At 35.6% G+C, this 20,978-nt stretch overlaps 1 protein-coding gene across 1 annotated transcript; it reads left to right on the forward strand.

Annotated features, from left to right (window-relative positions):
• Positions 1 to 3,366: 3,366 nt before the first annotated feature.
• Positions 3,367 to 20,955, forward strand: LOC100775388 (5-methyltetrahydropteroyltriglutamate--homocysteine methyltransferase). Its single transcript, XM_014769406.3, has 12 exons — positions 3,367 to 3,426; positions 4,212 to 4,565; positions 4,941 to 5,028; positions 5,363 to 5,490; positions 5,579 to 5,970; positions 12,663 to 12,826; positions 18,097 to 18,177; positions 18,392 to 18,558; positions 18,652 to 18,757; positions 19,196 to 19,446; positions 19,965 to 20,166; positions 20,311 to 20,955. The coding sequence occupies exons 2-12, from the start codon at positions 4,216 to 4,218 to the stop codon at positions 20,677 to 20,679; spliced, it is 2,298 nt and encodes a 765-aa protein (XP_014624892.1). The 5' UTR covers positions 3,367 to 3,426; positions 4,212 to 4,215; the 3' UTR covers positions 20,680 to 20,955.
• Positions 20,956 to 20,978: the final 23 nt, after the last annotated feature.

The following is a 20,978-nucleotide window of genomic DNA, read 5'->3' on the forward strand; positions in this document are numbered from 1 at the left end:
AATTCATGGTTCAAGAACAAGAACAAGAAATTTGAACCATAGAAAATCAAATCTAGCTTCTATAGCAAGTTTAATCGGTGGAAACTCTAAAGAATCATGTTAACAACATTTAGCACAAGACATGTGAGGAGATACATGGAGAAAAATGAAGAAACAACAATAGAAGAGAAGGTAAAGCAAAAATTAATGGAGGTTTAAGGAGCACTTACTTGAAGCTCTTGTGCTCTGATACCACTTGATGGAAGCATGCTTGTGGAGCTTCTATGGAGGCTGGATCTTTGAGCTTCAATGAGGTCCTTTAATGGTGACTTTCCGCCATGGAGATGCAGCGGAAGATAAAGGAGAAGAGGTAAGAGGCGGCGCCATCCACTAGGGAATAAGCCATGGAAGAAGGAGCTTCACCACCAAGATGAGCCTTGGATAAGAAGCTTGGAGAGGATGCTTCAATGGAGGAAAAGAAAGAGGGAGAGAAAGAGAGAGGGGGGAGCACGAAATTGAAGGAAGAAAAAGGGAGAGAAGTTGAACTTTGAGTTGTGTCTCGCAAGACTCTCATTCATCAAAGTTACAACAAGTGTTACACATGCTTCTATTTATAGACTAGGTAGCTTCCTTGAGAAGCTTTCTTGAGAAAACTTCCTTGAGAAGCTTCTTTGAGAAAACTTCCTTGAGAAGCTAGAGCTTAGCTACACACACCCCTCTCATAACTAAGCTCACCTCCTTGAGAAGCTTCCTTAAGAAGATTCCTAAAGAAGCTTGAGCTTAGCTACACATACCTCTCTAATAGCTAAGCTCACCTCCTTGAGATGAGAAGCTAGAGCTTAGCTACACACCCTCTATAATAGCTAAGCTCACCCCCATGACAAAAACATGAAAATACAAAAAAAAGGTCCTTACTACAAAGACTACTCAAAATGCCCTGAAATACAAGGCTAAAATCGTATACTACTAGAATGGCCAAAATACAAGGCCCAGACGAAGGAAATACCTATTCTAATATTTACAAAGCTAAGCGGGCTCATACTTAGCCCATGGGCTCGAAATCTACCCTAAGGCTCATGAGAACCCTAGGGCCTTCCCTTGGATCTCTAGCCCAATCTACTTGGAGTCTTCTACCCAATGCCCTTGCGGGGTAGGATTGCATCAGAACCCAGAGAGAAGCTCTCACCAATTTTTTATGAAAATGCCAAAAAGTCTTTTTTTATTGAAAACAAAAACCAATACTTATAGTGTATCAGAACAAAAGATAAAAATAGACATGGACCTTCTAAACAATTTGGGCCAAAATTACACTAAATAAAAATTATAACTAAAAAACATATTTAACTTAGGCCTTCAAATTAGTTTGGACCTTCAACAACAATTAATAGTCTTGATAGTGTTTCTGCCTCTGGGCCTTCATCCTTCTCCACTTGGGCCTTCATCCTTCTCCACTCGGGGGCTTTGTCCTTCTTCACTTGGGCCTTTAGCCTGTATTTGGCCAGTTTCAGGATTCTCATCAGTACCCCTCAATGCGATATTAACCATATCATTTCCCACTACGCTTACTTTGTATTTGTGCAGCCGGACAACCTGTTGCGATTCTCGTAGCAATTCTTTAGGCATGATGCCAATGGGAGGCCTACTAAATCTACCTTCCATCGGGATATAGTTGCTAAAGTCCACGAGGATGTGGGAGATTTTAGCAATGATGAGGATCTCACGTCGTCCAAGATCACTTTCTATCGGGATGTCATCGGTGAAGAGATATTTGAGGAAGAAATGGTTCCGTCTGTTGAGGAATGGGATTCCTCGGGACACGAGAGTGACCCTTCCGAGTATATGACTTCGTCCTAGGTAGTTTGTGGGTCTTGAGTAGTGACTACTCTAAGTGTAGGATTGTTTCCTTTTTTGATGTATATTTGGAGTGGGAAGATCTCTATACTCATTGTCGTAACATTTTGTTGTACTAAACCTTTTGTTGATACTGTGTAATATTTTGAGGGGTGGTGGATGTTTTATTTTCTTACCAATAGTTATAATGATTTTGTTACACTTATGTTTAAATCTTAAGGATCATTGAGGCTCAACATATATGTTTACGTATTTCTTACACTTTATCATCATTTAATTTGTGCAAGTTATTTCTTTATGATTTATACTTTATTATAGCGTTGTGTAAGGATAGAAGAAAAATGACAACAACTTTTGAAATGTTTTTTTAGAGAACGCATTTTGACAATACCTTTTATTCGTGAGCTTTTTAATTATATGTACATGTTTTAATCAAGAGTAATATATATGTGTGTGTGTGTGTGTTCCTTCTTTTCCCAAAAGAAAAAAATGCATATATTGAGATATTTTAACAATTCATAAATATAAACTAATTCAATGGTGCATATTTCACAATATTTATTATTTACATGATTTTAAAGCTATATTTCAGAAAAAAGAATTTGAGGTGTTACATTACCAACACTTATCTTACCATTTGATAATATGCTTTTACCACATTAATAAAAATCATATATATAACTCTTGTTCTTTATGTTGGTACCTCTCCATCAACCTCTATAGAAAATAATGACTTTTGTGTACATCTTTATGACATGAAGCTATGCTATATAAACAATGCTATGTCATTCACTATAATGATAATTTTGTTAAATAATATTGCTTAAGTTTGAAACAACTCTTGTTAGCAACAACACTGGAAGATGACATAAAATGCCCATATTTAATGTTCAATAAAATCTCAAATAAGATTACCTTTGATATCTATTATGGAAAAAATAATTGTTTTTGCTAACATTATTTTTATAAAGTTATGTTAAACAATGACGGTAACTTAATTACAAAAAGTATTTCTCAATAACAAAAAGTATTTCCTATTGAGAAGTCGGAAAAGTAAATATTTGATCTCGTCATTGTTATAAATGATTATTTGATACTTGAGTTCATTAATTAAGATCCATGGGGTTTGATTTTCAGCCTTATCCTAAAAAATGGACTGGTGAGGGGTGTAGAGAGATTATTCAAGTGTCAATAAGAAGTTCAAGGTACATCTCAATTAAAAATCATCTTATACGATCATTAAATCAAAATCAATTATGTACTATAAATTTGTTAACTTTTAAAATAATTATTTACAATAATTCAAATGATAATTTATGATGGAATGATGTATAATAATAATAATAATAATAGTCTAATTAAACATAATAATAATGATAATTTGTGGGTTAGCGTGCATGAAAGAAGAAAGGGAACGGTCACTTACCCAAGTCCGAGTCTGACATCAGGAGTGTAGGAGTAGCTGGATCCAAAACTAGCAGGAAATACTCTAGAGCACTTCATTCTATTTGCGCCCTTCTCTCTGTTTCCATTCACCGAGCCAGAGAGAAAGAAAGAACTAGTCTCTCTCCCTCTATAACCACACGCGAAAAAAGGGTACAACACCCTCTTCTCCTTCTCTCACTCTCATTCGTTCATCTAACTTCTTTTTCCTTTTCACACATTCACTTCTCTTCTTAAATATATCATCTTAACCTTCCGTATCTACCTCCCTTCCTCGCTCTCTAGTATTTCTCTAACTGCACTTTTTATTATTACTACTAATACTACTGTTACTGTTATCATCATTATTTCTTATTCCTTATCTCGTTCTCCATACTGGTAATTTTATACGCTTACTTAGGTCCTTTAAATCTTTTCTTCCCGCAAGATTTTCCTGATTCTGGTTTTTCAGATTTGTTGTTGTTGTTTTAAGGGGCAAATCTAAGAATGAATCTGAATTGTTGTGTTTTGGGGGCCTTTTTTCTTTGAACAATAAATATCAATTCAATGCCTATCTTTCATGAATCATAGAAAATGAGCTTTCCACATAAAATTTTGCACCTAACCTACATGGCTACACCTATTAGTGATAAGTAAATTATCGATTAAATTGTTAAGCAATCCAAGGTTTTAAATTGTAGGCAAATGCAGCCAATGCTGCAGTTGTGATGCAATTGCGGAGACCTCCGAAACCATGATAATATGGACGTTGCGGATCATAATTTGAAACCTTGAATCATTTGATACATAATGTTAATCAATAGTTTTAGTCATGGTTATGTATGGAATGCAACATGTGAAATGTTTGGTATAGGGATAACAAGACTCATAAGAGAATTATTTTTAGATACATAGACAAATTAACTTTCTTTGGTTTGAAATTTGATTTGATGTGCCAGAACAATGGCTTCTCATATTGTTGGATACCCCCGCATGGGCCCCAAGAGAGAGCTGAAGTTTGCATTGGAGTCATTCTGGGATGGAAAGAGCAGTGCCGATGATTTGAAGAAGGTGGCTTTTGATCTCAGGGCATCCATTTGGAAGCAGATGATTGATGCTGGGATCAAGTACATCCCCAACAACACTTTCTCATACTACGATCAGGTGCTTGATACTACCGCCATGCTTGGCGCCGTTCCACCCAGATATGGATGGAACAGCGAAGAAATAGGGTTTGATACCTTTTTCTCCATGGCCAGAGGTAATGCATCTGTGCCTACCATGGAGATGACCAAGTGGTTTGACACCAACTAGTAAGTGGCAACTTAGGTTCTGTTGTATTGATTATTACTCCTTTTGTCCCTAATTATAAGATCATTTTAATTAATTCATGTCTCTTAAGAAAAGTAGTTAGTTAATTATATTAAATCTGTCAATTATTTATACTATCATGCCAAAATTACATTTTTTTCTTATCTCTCTGTCCACTTAATTGTTTCTTATTAATGTTTCGAAAAAAAATAATTAAGTAAAGATATATAGTGAAAATAAATAAATAATATATTTAAAAATTAAAAAAAAATATAAAAGGAAATAAATAAATTTCTAAAAGGAGTTTTATAATTAAAAACGAAGGAATTACTGGTGATGCCATGACTGACCTGATTGATTTATGTGCATTGATCCAGCCACTTTATTGTCCCCGAGTTGGGACCTGATGTGAATTTCAGTTATGCTTCCCACAAGGCAGTGAATGAGTACAAGGAAGCCAAGGCGGTATGAATTTTATAGCCATTCATGTTATCTGCTTATTTACAAAGCTTAGAGCTTAGTTAAGTTAAGTTGTGGGTGTGAGCAGCATTATGATTTTTTGAGTGGTTAATATTTAGGGCGGGTCGTCCCATGAGAACTAAAGTAAAAATTGAAATTTCTTTTTTTACTTTAATGAAAAGAGTGATATGTGAAACCTAGCCTAATATTTTTTACTTTAAAAAACTAATAACAAATGTTAGTAGGCCTAAAGTGATAGTTTTAATTATTTTACCTTTGGACTGAGCATGAAATATTATCAATATCTAGATTCTCATTGAATTTCTAATGTCTCTTCCAGCTTGGAGTAGATACAGTTCCAGTCCTCATTGGCCCTGTATCATACTTGGTGCTCTCCAAACCTGCCAAGGGTGTTGATAAATCCTTTTGTCTTCTTTCTCTCCTCCCAAAAGTCCTTGCTATCTATAGGTAAGGCTTTAAATTGTGTGCAGCACATCTTCATTAGTATTTTTCCCTTTATGATTATATTTTTGTGTTAATTATTTCTCAAACTCAGGGAAGTTGTGGCTGATCTTAAGCAAGCTGGTGCTTCGTGGATTCAATTTGACGAACCTATCCTTGTCTTGGACCTTGGCTCTCAAACGTTGCAAGCACTTACTGCAGCATACGCAGAACTTGAATCTACTCTATCGGGTTTAAATGTTCTTATTGAGACCTACTTTGCTGACATTCCTGTAGAGGCATACCAGACCCTCACAGCTCTTAATGGAGTTGCAGCATTTGGATTTGATTTAGTCCGTGGAACTAAGACTCTTGATCTAATCAAGGGTGGATTTCCCAGTGGAAAATACTTGTTTGCTGGCGTGGTGGATGGAAGGAACATCTGGGCTAATAATCTCACTGCTTCTCTTGATACATTAAATAGTCTTGAGGGAATTGTGGGAAAAGGTACTTGTTGCAATTCATGAAAAATTTTGGGAGACTTTTTCATTTTTTTTTAATATTTTTTTGGTAAAATAATCACTTTTTCTTAGATAACAGTTAATATTTTATTGAAAGGGAGATAACAGTTAATATTTTTTTGAAAGGGATCTTGGTTAATTTGAAAATCAAGATGATACTGGATAAATCTGAAGTCGTGTATAACACTTTCAAATTGAATCAAATTTCGGGGTTCAACCAAAATTGTTCAATCGGATAAAATCAGAAGATTATAATTCAAGAGTTTTGTTTTGGTCTTGTATGTTTTGTCACCCGTTATGCTTTCTGAACCAGAATGATTATTTATGATCAAAGAAAAGGTGGTTTTTTGGCGGTTGATGGAAGTTATTTCTTTTTAAAAATTGTTGTTGATGGAAGTTTTAGTAACTTCCATGTAACTTCCAACCGTTGATGGAAGTTTTAGTAACTTCCATGTAACTTCCAAAATTTGCCTAAACCGAACATCTCGTTATTACATTAAAACAAGCGTGCACTCTTATTTTAACATAATAAAGAGATCAATTACACTAAAATGTCCAACAAACCTCCCCCATTTTAGTGTAATTACCAATCAAATCACCAAAGTCATAACATACCACAAACTACTGCATAGATGAAATATCGTGACGATTGAATTTCATCTTAGCAAATTACACGTTTCAAATATTCGAATATCAGGGTGTCACTAAGGATTGAACCCTTTCTATTCATAATGAATACATGAAGATAATCTGCACAATAGTTTATAACATTACTCTTGCTCGACACTAGTTTACTAGCCTGTGTCCCTATCCTTCATAAGCATATCAAAGCCAAGTCCCAGCTTCTTGAAGCGGCTAAACTTCATTCTTATATAGATAGTTATTTTCTTTCTTGCACCTGCAAATGCAATTTTTCAAAAGAACCATTGAGGAGTTATACTCCAACCTCCTTAACTTACAGAACCGAACACATACCTTTTGGGATACTTTCGATGATGTGTTCCAATCTCTATATGTTAAGCTTTCCACATTGAATTCAGCACCTAATGTCATATTAGATGGGAATTGGGTATCTTAACATAAGAGATTTCAGATGGACTTTAATCCTAATCCCACAGCCGACCTTTTCACGAGATCTCTACTTAACCCTTTGGTTAAATGATCGGCCAAATTATGCTGAGTTCTCACAAACTCCACTGATATCACACCATGCATGATTAACTCCCAAACCATGTTGTGTCTAACACCCAAGTGTCTAGACTTCCCATTATACACTTGACTATATGCCTTAGCCAAAGTAGCCTGACTATCGCACCTGATAGACAAGGGAGGTATAGGTTTGGGCCATAATGGAATCTCATAGATCAGATTTCTTAGCCACTCAGCTTCTTTACCAGCTGCTGCTAAAGCTACAAATTCAGATTCCATTGTTGAATTTGTAATGCAGGTTTGTTTCTTGGATGCCCAAGAGATAGCACCTCCTCCAAGGAGGAATACCCAACCACTTGTGGATGAATAATCTTCCATATTGGTTATCCAACTTGCATCAGAGTAACCTTCAATAACTGAAGGAAATCCAGTATATGTCAAACCATAGTCAATGGTTCCCTTTAAGTACTTGAATACTCTATTCATAGCTTGCCAATGATGAGAACTAGGATTACTTGTAAACCTACTAAGTTTAGCAACAACATAAGCTATATCAGGCCTAGTACTAATCATTGCATACATGAGTGATCCTATCGCCCTTGAGTATTCAAGTTGAGACACTGCTACACCTTTATTAGGTAATAGCTTCAGGTTAGGATCAATGGGAGTACTTACCGGAGAACAATCTTTAAAATTAAATTTCTCCAATATCTTCTCAATATAATGTGATTGAGAGATGGAAATGCCATTGTTTCCACGTTTGATCTTTATTCCTAAGATCACATCCGCCTCCCCCATATCTTTCATATCAAACTTAGAAGACAAAAATGCCTTAGTTTCATCAACTTGATCTTGGTCGGTACCAAAGATCAACATGTCGTCTACATACAGACAAATGATAACTCCTTTGCCATGAGTATCAAACTTGCTGTATAGACATTTATCTGCTTGGTTTAGAACAAAACCACTAGACAACACAACCTCATCAAATTTTTTATGCCATTGTTTAGGCGCTTGTTTCAAGCCATAAAGAGATTTCATCAGTTTACACACCTTATTTTTATTTCTTGGCATAACAAACCCTTCAGGTTGTTTCATGTATATCTCTTCGTCCAATTCACCATTTAAGAATGCAGTTTTCACATCCATTTGGTGAATCACCAGATTGTGGATAGCAGCAAGTGCTAACAACAGTCTAATAGTGGATATCCTAACAACAGGAGCATATGTTTCGAAAAAATCAATACCCTCCTTTTGCCTAAAGCCTTGGATAACCAATCTGGCTTTGTACTTGTCAACAGTACCATCCACTTTCATCTTTCTCCTAAAGATCATCTTACATCCTAATGGCTTACATCCAGGAGGTAAGTCAACCAATTTCCAGGTATTATTTTGCATGATGGAATCCATCTCACTTTGGATTGCTTCTTTCCAGAATACAACATCCATTGAAGCCATTGCTTCACTAAAAGTCTTTGGGTCTTCCTCAACATTAAGGCAATATTGATATTGAAATTCAATATCATTCCTTGACCCTTCAACCAAATAGAGTTGAAAGTCATCACCAAATGACTTAGCCTTTCTTACTCTCGTACTCTTTCTAGTTTCAGTACTAGTTGAAGGTATATCCTCAATATTAACTGAGACTTTCAACATGGAATTCATGTCCTTTGGCCTAGGTATAGATGTAAATCTTTGTTCATCAAAGATAGCATCCCGTGACTCTATAACCGATTTCACAGCAACAGAATCATTAGATTCTAGCACATAGAATCTATATGCTTTAGAATGTTCAGCATATCCAATAAATATGCAATCTATACCTCTTTCACCTATGGTTTTCCTTTTAGGTTCTGTAAGCCTGACTACAGCCCTACATCCCCAAATTTTGAGATAACTCAAATTTGGTGTCTTTTTGTGCCAAATTTCATATGGGGTAACCTTATTCCTTTTGTTAGGAATTCGGTTCAACAAGTAACAGGCTGTCAACATAGCCTTACCCCAAAATCCTTCACTTAAACCCGAATAGGATAACATGGAATTCACAATTTCTTTCAAGGTTCTATTCTTCCTTTCGGCTACACCATTCTGTTGTGGTGTATAGGGAGCTGTAGTTTGATGTATTATTCCAGTAGATTGAAAATAAACCGGATCATAATACTCACCTCCCCTATCCGTACGAAGAGTTTTGATTAGCCCATTTTGATGAAGTTCTACCTCTTTCTTATAAATTTTAAATTTATCAAGAGCTTCATCTTTTGTATTTAATAAATATACATAACAATACCTTGATGCATCATCAATAAAAGTAACAAGATATTTTTTATGACCTAATGATGGAGTAGCATGCAAATCACACAAATCACTATGAATAAGGTCTAAGACTTTAGTCTCACTTTTAACATCCTTAAAAGGTTTCCTAGTGATCTAGGTCAACATGCAAGTTTTGCATTTTTCAATGTTCATATCAAAAAGGAGGAATCATACTTGTTTTTGACATATCTTTTAATCTTTTGTAATGAACATATCCTAATCTAGCATGCCAAATTTCTGATTTTGTCATATTAGTTATAGAACTACACGAGGCCATACAAACAGATTCATGAACAAAAGGAACATCAATGTTTAATTTAAACATTCCATTACAACGATAACCAAATCCAACAAACGAACCATGTCTTGACAAGATGTACTTGTCACTTTCAAGTACTTGCTTGAAACCACAATTATTTAAAACCATACCAGACAATAAGTTCTTACGAATACCAAGTACAAATAAGACATTATCCAAATACAAACTTTTTCCGGAAGTAAAAACTAAATTCACACAACCTAATCCTAGGATTGGTTCAGTTGCAACATTGCCCATCTTCACAATAGAGCCATCATCGATTGGTCTAAATTCCTTGAACCAACAACGATCTTTGCACACATGGCTTGTTGCTCCCAAATCAAACTGATGCAAGCTCCATTGGAGCTTGTAGGCCTAGGATCTTCTTCATCAATGGATTCCTTTGCTTCTTGGAAGATGAATGGCAGCGGAATGGAGAAAGGGAGAGAGAGAGGAGACGCCACTTCAAGGAGAAGATGAGTCTAGAAGAAGCTCACCACCATAGGAGGCCATGGATAAGAGCTTGGAGGAAGAAGGAGATGAATGAGGGGAGAGGGAGAGAAGAGCACGAAATTTTGTGCTCCAAATGAGCTTTGAAATCTGAAGTTTAATATTCAAATTATCAAAGTTCAAAAAAAATGCACACACATGACCTCTATTTATAGCCTAAGTGTCACACAAAATTGGAGGGAAATTCAAATTTCACTTGAATTTGAAATTGAATTTGTGGAGCCAAACTTTGGAGCCAAAATTTCACTAATTATGATTAGTGAATTTTAGTTATGGTTCAGCCCACTAATCCAAGATCAATTCCAAGATTCTCCACTAAGTGTGCTTAGGTGTCATGAGGCATGAAAAGCATGAAGGACATGCACAAAGTGTGACTATATGATGTGGCAATGAGGTGTAGTAAGCAAATGCTCACCTCCCCCTCTAAAATTTAATTGGATTGGGCTTCTACCAATTCAATTAAATTTATTTCCAACCACACACATCAAATATCCACTTAGTGCATGTGAAATTACAAAACTACCCCTAATACAAAAACTAGTCTAGGTGCCCTAAAATACAAGGGCTGAAAAATCCTATATTTCTAGGGTACCCTACCTACATTATGGAGCCCTAAATACAAGTCCCAAAAATAATGAAACCTTAATCTAATATTTACAAAGATAAGTGGGCTCGTACTTAGCCCATGGGCCCGAAATCTACCCTAAGGCTCATAAGAATCCTAGGGCCTTCTCTTGAATCTCTGGCCCAATCTACTTGGAGTTTTCTATCCAATGCCTTTGCGGGGTAGGATTGCATCACAAACCACCAAGCAACATCATCATCCTGCACATAGAATGCATCATATATTAGTGATACATAATTTGAATTCGTATTCGAATTAAAATTATTCACTACAATCTGACCTTGTTGCTTTTCAGGATCATTAGACCCACTTGGACCAGCCTTGTTCTTTCCTTTGAACACCCGGCAATCCCTCTTTAAATGACCAGGTTTCCCACACTTCCAACATGACAATTTTGTCTGTTTGTTTGGATCTTTGTTCTTATTTCCTTGAAATTTTCGTTTGTTACCTTTAGCATTGTAATTTTGCTTAACTGTTCCACTTTCCTCTACCATATTAACGGAAGAGGAACCTGCTACGTTTTTATCATTGACTTTGTCAATTTCCTGAGCCCTCAGCAACTCCTCAATCATGAAATGACTACCGAGTTGAACCAGAGTCAACTCTTCCTTCTTATGTTTCAAGGTATGCTTGAAGTCTTTCCAAGAAGAAGACATTTTATCAATTATATATGAAACTGCAATAGATTCATCCATTTTCAAATCATGTTGAGTAAACTGACCCAAAATCCGCAGCAGTTCATTATATTGTTCCATAACAGGCCTCGAATCAATCATTTTGTAATTAAAGAAATTACTAACTAAGAATTTGTTACTTGAGGCATCTTCTGCCATATACTTGGATTCAAGAGAGTCCCATAATTCCTTAGCAGACTCAACATTTTGATAAATATCAAAGAGAGAGTCAGACATACCGTTCAGAATGTGTCCACGACAAATGTAATCGTCGTTCTCCCATTTCGAACGCTTCCTTGTTTGATCCAGAGTTTCGTCTTCCATATACACCGGCATCAGTGTACTCAGCACATACACCACATTCAATGTTGTCAAGAGAAAGTGCATCTTCTTCTGCCATCTTCTGAAATCCTGCCCTTCAAACTTGTCCAACTTCGCAAACTTGCTTGTCATCTTCAAACTATCATTCGTCATCTCGAAAGATTTGATTCAATCTTTTGTTGGTTAATTTGAAAATCGAGATGATACTGGATAAATCTGAAGTCGTGTATAACACTTTCAGATTGAATCAAATTTCGGGGTTCAACCAAAATTGTTCAATCGGATAAAATCAGAAGATTATAATTCAAGAGTTTTGTTTTAGTCTTGTATGTTTTGTCACCCGTTATGCTTTCTGAACCAGAATGATTATTTATGATCAAAGAAAAGGTGGTTTTTTGGCGGTTGATGGAAATTATTTCTTTTTAAAAATTGCTGTTGATGGAAGTTTTAGTAACTTCCATGTAACTTCCAACCGTTGATGGAAGTTTTAGTAACTTCCATGTAACTTCCAAAATTTGCCTAAACCGAACATCTCGTTTTTACATTAAAACAAGCGTGCACTCTTATTTTAACATAATAAAGAGATCAATTACACTAAAATGTCCAACAAGGGAGATAACAGTTAATATTTTTTTGAAAGGGAGATAACAGTTAATATGATTACTTGATTGTTCTGAATCTGGACTAATGGTTTGATTATTGCGATACTATATTCATGGTCTCAGGTTCGAGACATGACAGGTTCAAAATAATCACTTGATTTGTCTATTTACTAAACTATAATGCAAATAAACTTGTTGTGTCCACCTCCTGCTCATTTCTTCACACTGCTGTTGATCTTGTTAATGAAACCAAGTTGGATAATGAGATAAAATCATGGCTGGCTTTTGCTGCCCAAAAAATTGTTGAAGTAAATGCATTGGCCAAGGCATTGTCTGGTCAAAAGGATGAGGTAAACTTTGTTCCTTTTATTTTATCTTACATCTGACAAAATGAGTAGTTAAATAAATAGATGATATTTATTAGTTGATAATAAAGTTGTAGTTTTCGTAGTGGGGAAAATATAAATGAATACAATAAAATATGGTTATCTTAATTCAAATAAGTTATAGGGAAAAATAAACAGTATTTTAAATTTAAAAAATGATACCATCATGAAACATTTACTTTTGTAACTATTGTCATAGTAAGAAATTTTTATTTGCTTTTCAAATAGATTCTTATGCAATACACACTTATAAAATCACCATGATTTCGAAACAATCAATATAAGAATTGGAAGAGAGATTGTATGATAAAAAGATCAAAACAGTTTTAAAGTGAAAATAGTGTATCATTATCACTGACATAAAATTAAGAAATTTGAGGAAAAGTATAATGTTCCCATAATAGTAATAACAGGTATCATAAAAGTAGCCAAGCATTTTGTTAGCAAGTTAGCAGTGACCGGAAATATATGCATATGTTGGAAATAAAAGATTTTATTTCTTTGCCACACCAAATACAAGAGTATGATCCCCTATTTATACTAGAATAGAGTGACCATTTGACTAATCACATAAATGCTTAATACCTTATTCCAAGATACTAAATGCTAATGAAAAACTACAAGACTTCATAACTCACAACTTTGACTTAGTAACTTACAACTTTTAACTTAGAAAATTGCACAATTATAAGACTCATAATATAAGCTTAGAAACTTGCTATTATTAATTTTCTAATTAATATCTAACATCCTCCCTTAATTGGAAAATTCTTCTGCACACCAAGTCTTGTTCGCAATCTTCGAAAATCTTCAAATTTGAGAGGCTTGGTGAAAATATCCACAACTTGATCTTGAGTCTTCACATGAGTCAATTCTACTTCTTTCTTGGCAATGCACTCTCTAATGAAATGATACCTTGTATCTATATGCTTACTTCGTTCATGGAACACCGGATTCTTGGCAAGCTCTTGTGCAGATCTATTATCAACATAGATCTTTGTGTTTTCCTTTTGCAACAAGTGAAGTTCCTTCAACAATCTTCTTAGCCAAATTGCATGACATGTGCAAGAAGTTGCAGCTACATACTCGGCTTCACAAGTAGAAAGTGTCACAATGGCTTGCTTCTTAGAACTCCATGTAAAAACACAATCACCCATAAAAAACATAAATCCGGTAGTACTTTTTCTATCATCAACATCTCCTGCAAAATCACTATCACAAAACCCCACAAGCTTAAAGTTATTGGAGGGAGAATAAAACAATCCAAAATCAATTGTACCCTTCAAGTAACGAAGAATTCTTTTTGCGACTTTTAGATGAGTAGAGGTAGGAGCCTCCATAAAGCAACACACAACTCCCACCGCATATAGAATATCGGGCCTTGTATTGGTTAGATACATCAAACTCCCCACATGACTCTTGAAGACCGTGGGGTCTACCTTCTCTCCTTCATCAAACTTTGATAACTTCAAGCCACCTTCCATAGGTGTGTTCACGGGATTGCAATCAAGCATATTAAATTTCTTCAACACTTCTTTTGTGTAGCTTTCTTGTGAGACAAAGATACCATTCTCCATTTGCTTCATTTCCATTCCCAAGTAATATGACATGAGTCCCATATCTGTCATCTCAAATTCATGAGACATGGAATCCTTGAAGTCTTCAAACAAATTTGGGTTATTGCCGGTAAAGATAAGGTCATCCACATAAAGACAAATAAATAAGACATCACCATTATTAAAAGCTTTAACATAAAGAGCATACTTATTTTTACAACGAACAAACCCATTGTCTTGGAAGTACTTGTCAATGCGACTATTCCATGCCCTCGGTGCTTGCTTTAGACCATACAACGCCTTGTTCAATTTCAAGATATTTCCTTCTTGACCTTTGATGAGAAAACCCATTGGTTGTTCAACATAAACATTTTCTTCAAGATAGCCATTTAGCAATGCCGATTTTACATCAAGCTGAAAAACTCTCCACTTCATTTGAGCTGCCAAGGAAATAAAAAGACGAATTGTCTCCATGCAGACAACCGGTGCAAACACTTCATCATAATCAACTCCATATTGTTGCTTGTAGCCTTTAGCTACGAGTCTTGCTTTGTGTCTCTCAATCTCTCCTTTTGCATTCTTCTTGATTTTGAACACCCATTTGACTCCAATTGCTTCATGACCTTTGAGAATGCGTGATAACTCCCAAGTGTTGTTCTTCTCAATGGCTTTGATTTCTTCTTCCATGGCTTGTCTCCACCTTTTGTCTTTCATTGCTTCACCAAAGTTTAAGGGTTCACTGTCAACAAAAAGACAAAACAAATCATTTATAACTTCAATTTCATCATATAATTCTTGAATATTTCTCATTCTTCTTGGTCTTTCACTTGAACTCCCTTCGGAAGATGATGAGGCTTCATTGGTTGAAGGAGTTGGTGAAGGAGCTGGAGTTGAATCATTTGGAGTCAAGGTTTCTTCATCTCTTTCTTTAAAGTACCGGAAAAAATCATAAGTGTCTTCTTTCTCCTCCCAATTCCATGTGCCTTCTTCATAGAACTCGACATCTTGGCTCACAATTGTCTTCCCATTGTTTGGATTGTACAATTTGTAGCCTTTTGAGCTAGCATCATAGCCAATGAACACATGTTTCTCACTTCTACCATCAAGCTTGAATCTTCCTTGGTTGGGTACATGAGCATATGCAATGCTCCCAAATACTCTCAAGTGATCAACTATTGGCTTCACTCCACTCCATGTTTCTTGTGGTGTTTGATCTTTGACATTCTTTGTTGGGAAAAGATTGGACAAATAAACGGCACATGCAACAGCTTTGGCCCAAAATTCCTTTGGCATATTTTTAGCCTTCAACATACATCTAGTCATATTAAGAACAATTCTATTTTTTTCTCTCCGCTACCCCATTTTGTTGTGGAGATCTAGGAACCGTTAGAGGGCGACAAATCCCATGTTTTTCACAAAATTCATTAAATTCTTTTGATGTGAATTTCCCACCTCTATCGAATCTTAGAGCTTTGATTACATAACCACTCTCCTTTTCCACAAGAGCTTTAAAATTTTTAAAAGCTACAAATGTCTCAGATTTTTGCTTTAGAAAATAAACCCAAGTCATTATACTATAATCATCAATAAAAAGCAAGAAATATTTATTGTTACCACATGAAGGAGGATTGATTGGGCCACACGCATTGGTGTAAACAAGTTGGAGAGACTCCTTTGCTCTTGAATTAGCTTCTTTTGGAAAACTCCTTCTTGCATGCTTTCCAAGGAGACATGCTTCACACAATTGATTAGGATGGTTGATGAGAGACATCCCTTTCACCATCTTCTCCTCTCCTAAAGATTTTAGTGCTCCAAAATTCAAGTGCCCAAACCTCATAGCCAACGTCATGATTCATCTTTTATGCTAGCCTTCAAACATTTTGCTTCATTGGTTTTAATATTCAAAGTGAACATTTTATTTCTTGACATAAACACCCTGGCAATCAAATTAGAATTTTGATCTCGAAGTGATAAACAACAATCTTTCATATGAATTTCATACCCCTTTTCAACAAGTTGTCCCAAACTCAAAAATATTGCTTTTTAGTTTAGAAACATAGTAAACATCCGTGATTAATTTGTGAGCACCATCTTTTAAAGAAATTAAAATGATACCTTTTCCTTGGATTTACACCTTGGAAGAATCTCCAAAGGAAACATTTCCTTTCACCTTCTCATCAAGTTCCACAAATTTCTCTTTGCATCCACACATGTGATTGCTTGCTCCATTGTCAAGATACCATAAGCATTTGTCTTCCTTCTCACCATTATTAAGTGATAGCAGTAGTGTTGGCTCTTCAACTTCTTTATCATCAACAAGATTGACCCTCTCTTCAACATTAGTTCTACACTCCCAAGAGTAATGGCCATATTTATGACAATTAAAACATTCAACATTAGATTTATCATACCTCCTTTCATATGTTTTTTCATAATTGTTTCTACCTCTTCCTCTTCCTCTTACACGACTTCTAGTGGATTGATGGCTCCTCCATTCATTATTGTCAAAATTATCACGATCTCCTCTTCCTCCTCTTCCTTGGCCATGACAACATCCACGACCACACATCCTCTTCCACGTCCACGTGCTCTTTGACTACTTTCTCCTCCATTTTCTTTCAAAGAAGCTTTGGCTTTGAGGACTTGCTCCAATGACTCATCATGTCTTTTATTGAACCTTTCTTCATAGGCTTGAAGAGAACCCATCAATTGGTCTACGGTCATTGAGTCTAAATCCTTAGACTCTTCAATAGCACAAACCACATAATCAAATTTAGCGATTAAGGAGCAAAGGATCTTTTCCACCACACGGACATCTTCCATATTTTCTCCATAACGCTTCATTTGGTTCACAATAGGCAACACCTTATTGCCAAAATCCGAGATAGATTCGGATTCCTTCATATGCAATGATTCAAACTCTCTACGTAGAGTTTGTAGGCACACCTTTTTTACCTTATCAACACCTTCAAGGGAGGTTTTCAAAATCTCCCATGCTTCTTTGGATGTGGTTGCATTTGACACCAACTCGAACATAGCTTCATTCAAACCTTGATGAATGAAAGCAAGTGCTTGTTGATCCTTCTTCTTCGACTTCAACAAAGTTTCCTTCTCATTTGATCACAAAGTAGCCTCATTTTGAGGTTGGGTATAACCTTTCTCTACAATCTCCCAGGCATCTTGAGAACCTAACAAAGCTTTCATGCAACGACACCAATTATCATAATTCCCTTTGGTAAGACGAGGGAATTGAAACATACTCAAGCCATTGCTTGCCATCTCTCAACTTACAAAGTGTTTCTCTCTCAACACTCTAGAACTCAAGCTCTGATGCCACTTTGTTGGAAGAAAAAGATTTTATTTCTTTGCCACACCAAATACAAGAGTATGATCCCCTATTTATACTAGAATAGAGTGACCATTTGACTAATCACATAAATGTTTAATACCTTATTCCAAGATACTAAATGCTAATGGAAAACTACAAGACTTCATAACTCACAACCTTGACTTAGTAACTTACAACTTTTAACTTAGAAAATTGTACAATTATAAGACTCATAATTATAAGCTTAGAAACTTGTTATTATTAATTTTCTAATTAATATCTAACAGCATATTCATCTCAGTTTCAATACATTATTCACTGAATTACTGTTTTTATCTTTTCAATTTCAGGCCTTTTTCTCTTCTAATGCTGATGCTGAGGCATCAAGAAAGTTCTCTCCAAGAGTAACTAATGAAGCTGTTCAGAAGGCTGTGAGTGTTTATTTTCTGTAGTTTTCTGTTCAGCTGCTCAATTCAATTGAGCAGGGTTTTTTTTTTATCCTAAGATTTTGAATACCAGCAGTTTATAACAATCACACATGTTACCCAACCAAACTATACCCTCTTGATAGCTGAACAAGATTTGTTTGGAAATTTAATTCTCTTTTTAAATTGTTATTGATGACATCTTTTAGTTTCTTCTCAGGCTGCTGCATTGAAGGGTTCCGATCATCGCCGTGCCACAAATGTCAGCACTCGATTGGATGCTCAACAAAAGAAGCTCAACCTTCCAATCCTCCCAACCACCACAATTGGATCCTTCCCTCAGACTGTTGAACTGAGGAGGGTGCGTCGTGAATACAAGGCTAACAAGTAAGATGCGCCTAGAGTTGATAGGTTGGCTTGTTTTCTTGACCATTTTGGCTTTTATTGATTATTTTGATTTGTATTTTTTTTTTCTTTCAGGATCTCAGAGGAGGAGTATGTTAGTTCAATTAAAGAAGAAATCCGCAAAGTTGTTGAACTCCAAGAGAATCTTGATATTGATGTCCTGGTACACGGGGAGCCTGAGGTCTGCTCTCATCCTCACATGAGCTAGGACTGAATATTATTAACATGTTGAAGTAGAGAACATGAGTGTTCTATCACACTGAAACTCAGGGTTCCCCCAAAATAAAACAATTAAAGTTCATGTTTTAGGTTATTATTAGTTCTTATAAAATAAAAAAGGTCACATATGTCCACAAACATGTCACTATTTTGACAAAAATGTTTAACATATAATTATTTATTTTAAAGTAAAAACTTTTTTTTAAAAAAAATTATTTTAAGTTCCTATCACAGTTGGATTGGTTCTGCTGAAACTATTTTGATAAATCTGTATTCACCTCTTTCGTTTTGAACAACAACATGCTCTTGTCAGATTTTCTGCTCCTCGTAGTTGTGATGTTGCGAATTCGCGGTATGTACTTTGTACTAATGTCTAATGGCGTGCCTTTCCTTATTGCAGAGGAATGATATGGTAGAGTACTTTGGTGAGCAGTTGTCAGGCTTTGCCTTCACCGTTAACGGGTGGGTGCAATCTTATGGATCTCGTTGTGTGAAGCCGCCAATCATCTACGGTGATGTGAGCCGCCCTAAGCCAATGACTGTCTTCTGGTCATCCACTGCTCAGAGCATGACCAAACGCCCAATGAAGGGAATGCTTACTGGCCCTGTCACCATTCTCAACTGGTCCTTTGTTCGAAATGACCATCCTAGGTACAAACAAATTAATTCCTTAGGTTAAATTAATTTTTAATCTTTTAATTTAGTTTTTAGATTTGACTTGGTTTTTTAATATTTTTTTAATTTAATATAATTTTTTAAATTGATTCAATTTAATCACTTGATCTAAATTGTAAAAAGTAATACTAAAAAATAAATTGATTTTAAAAATTAGATGACTAAATTGAACCCAAAGAGGATTAAATTAAATCAATTTCAAAAATTAAAGAATCAAATTAAATAAAAAAATTAGAAGATAAAATTAAACTTGAATAATAAATTAGAAGATCAAAAACCTAATTTAACCAAAGTTAAGAATATGTTTGATTTAGATGATAATAATAAAAAAAAATTTAATTAAAATAAAATATAAAGAGTGTGAGACCCACAAAAAGTATAAAATTTTTCACTTATTTCTCTCCTTCCACCCACAACAAAACACAGCCTAAAATAACTGAGAAAGAGAATATGATGGTTATTTTTAACATGGTGTTAAACCTATATATCTACAGGTCTGAGACCACCTATCAGATTGCTTTGGCTATCAAGGATGAAGTAGAAGATCTTGAAAAGGCTGGTATTACTGTTATCCAAATTGATGAGGCTGCTTTGAGGGAGGGGTTACCATTGAGAAAATCAGAGCAAGCTAACTACTTGGACTGGGTTGTGCATGCCTTCAGGATCACCAATGTTGGTGTGCAGGATACAACTCAGGTACTTCTCATGGATTACAAAAAATCAATGCATTTTTTTATCGTAGGAATTGAGTATAGTACCAAAGGGTTTACAAATCAACGGGTTAGATAGAATGCATTTACATCAAAATATAATATTTTCTGTATTCTTAACAATTGACAGATCCACACCCACATGTGCTACTCTAACTTCAATGACATCATCCACTCAATCATTGATATGGATGCTGATGTGATCACCATTGAAAACTCTCGCTCTGACGAAAAGCTCCTGTCAGTGTTCCGTGAAGGAGTTAAGTATGGAGCCGGAATTGGCCCCGGAGTCTATGACATTCACTCCCCGAGAATACCACCAACTGATGAAATTGCTGATAGGATCAATAAGATGCTTGCAGTGCTTGAGAAAAACATTTTGTGGGTCAACCCTGATTGTGGGCTCAAGACTCGCAAGTACCCTGAGGTGAATCCAGCCCTCACAAACATGGTTGCTGCCACAAAACTCATCCGTAACAAGCTTTCCAGTGGCAAGTGAATGGTGTCACTAAAGTAGAATCTCAATAATCACCATGGTTCTGCTTGATTCAAGGAGAAAGGAAAATTTACTTTTGTCGTTGTTGCAATAACTGAGTGTTGAATATTTAGGTGTTTAGTACGTTCTTCCCAGCTTTTTCTGTATTTTTGTTGTGGCATTGCCTCAATATGCAAATGCAATATTGTATTCTTTTTTCTTCTTTTCCATGCATCAATACAATTTTCTTGTACTATTGCTTCAATTTGCAAATGCAATATTGTATTCTTTTTTCTTCTGTGTCCTAAGCTAAGTTGACTAAT

Source organism: Glycine max, chromosome 17 (assembly GCF_000004515.6).
Source record: "Glycine max cultivar Williams 82 chromosome 17, Glycine_max_v4.0, whole genome shotgun sequence".
NCBI classification, from domain to species: domain Eukaryota; kingdom Viridiplantae; phylum Streptophyta; class Magnoliopsida; order Fabales; family Fabaceae; genus Glycine; species Glycine max.

Excerpts from the sequence above, each read along its gene's own strand:
- LOC100775388 (XM_014769406.3), top strand. The coding sequence starts at position 4,216 with ATGGCTTCTCATATTGTTGGATACCCCCGCATGGGCCCCAAGAGAGAG. Across the intron at positions 4,566-4,940 it reads AAGTGGTTTGACACCAACTA|CCACTTTATTGTCCCCGAGT; the intron begins GTAAGTGGCAAC and ends GCATTGATCCAG. Across the intron at positions 20,167-20,310 it reads GTGTGCAGGATACAACTCAG|ATCCACACCCACATGTGCTA; the intron begins GTACTTCTCATG and ends AACAATTGACAG.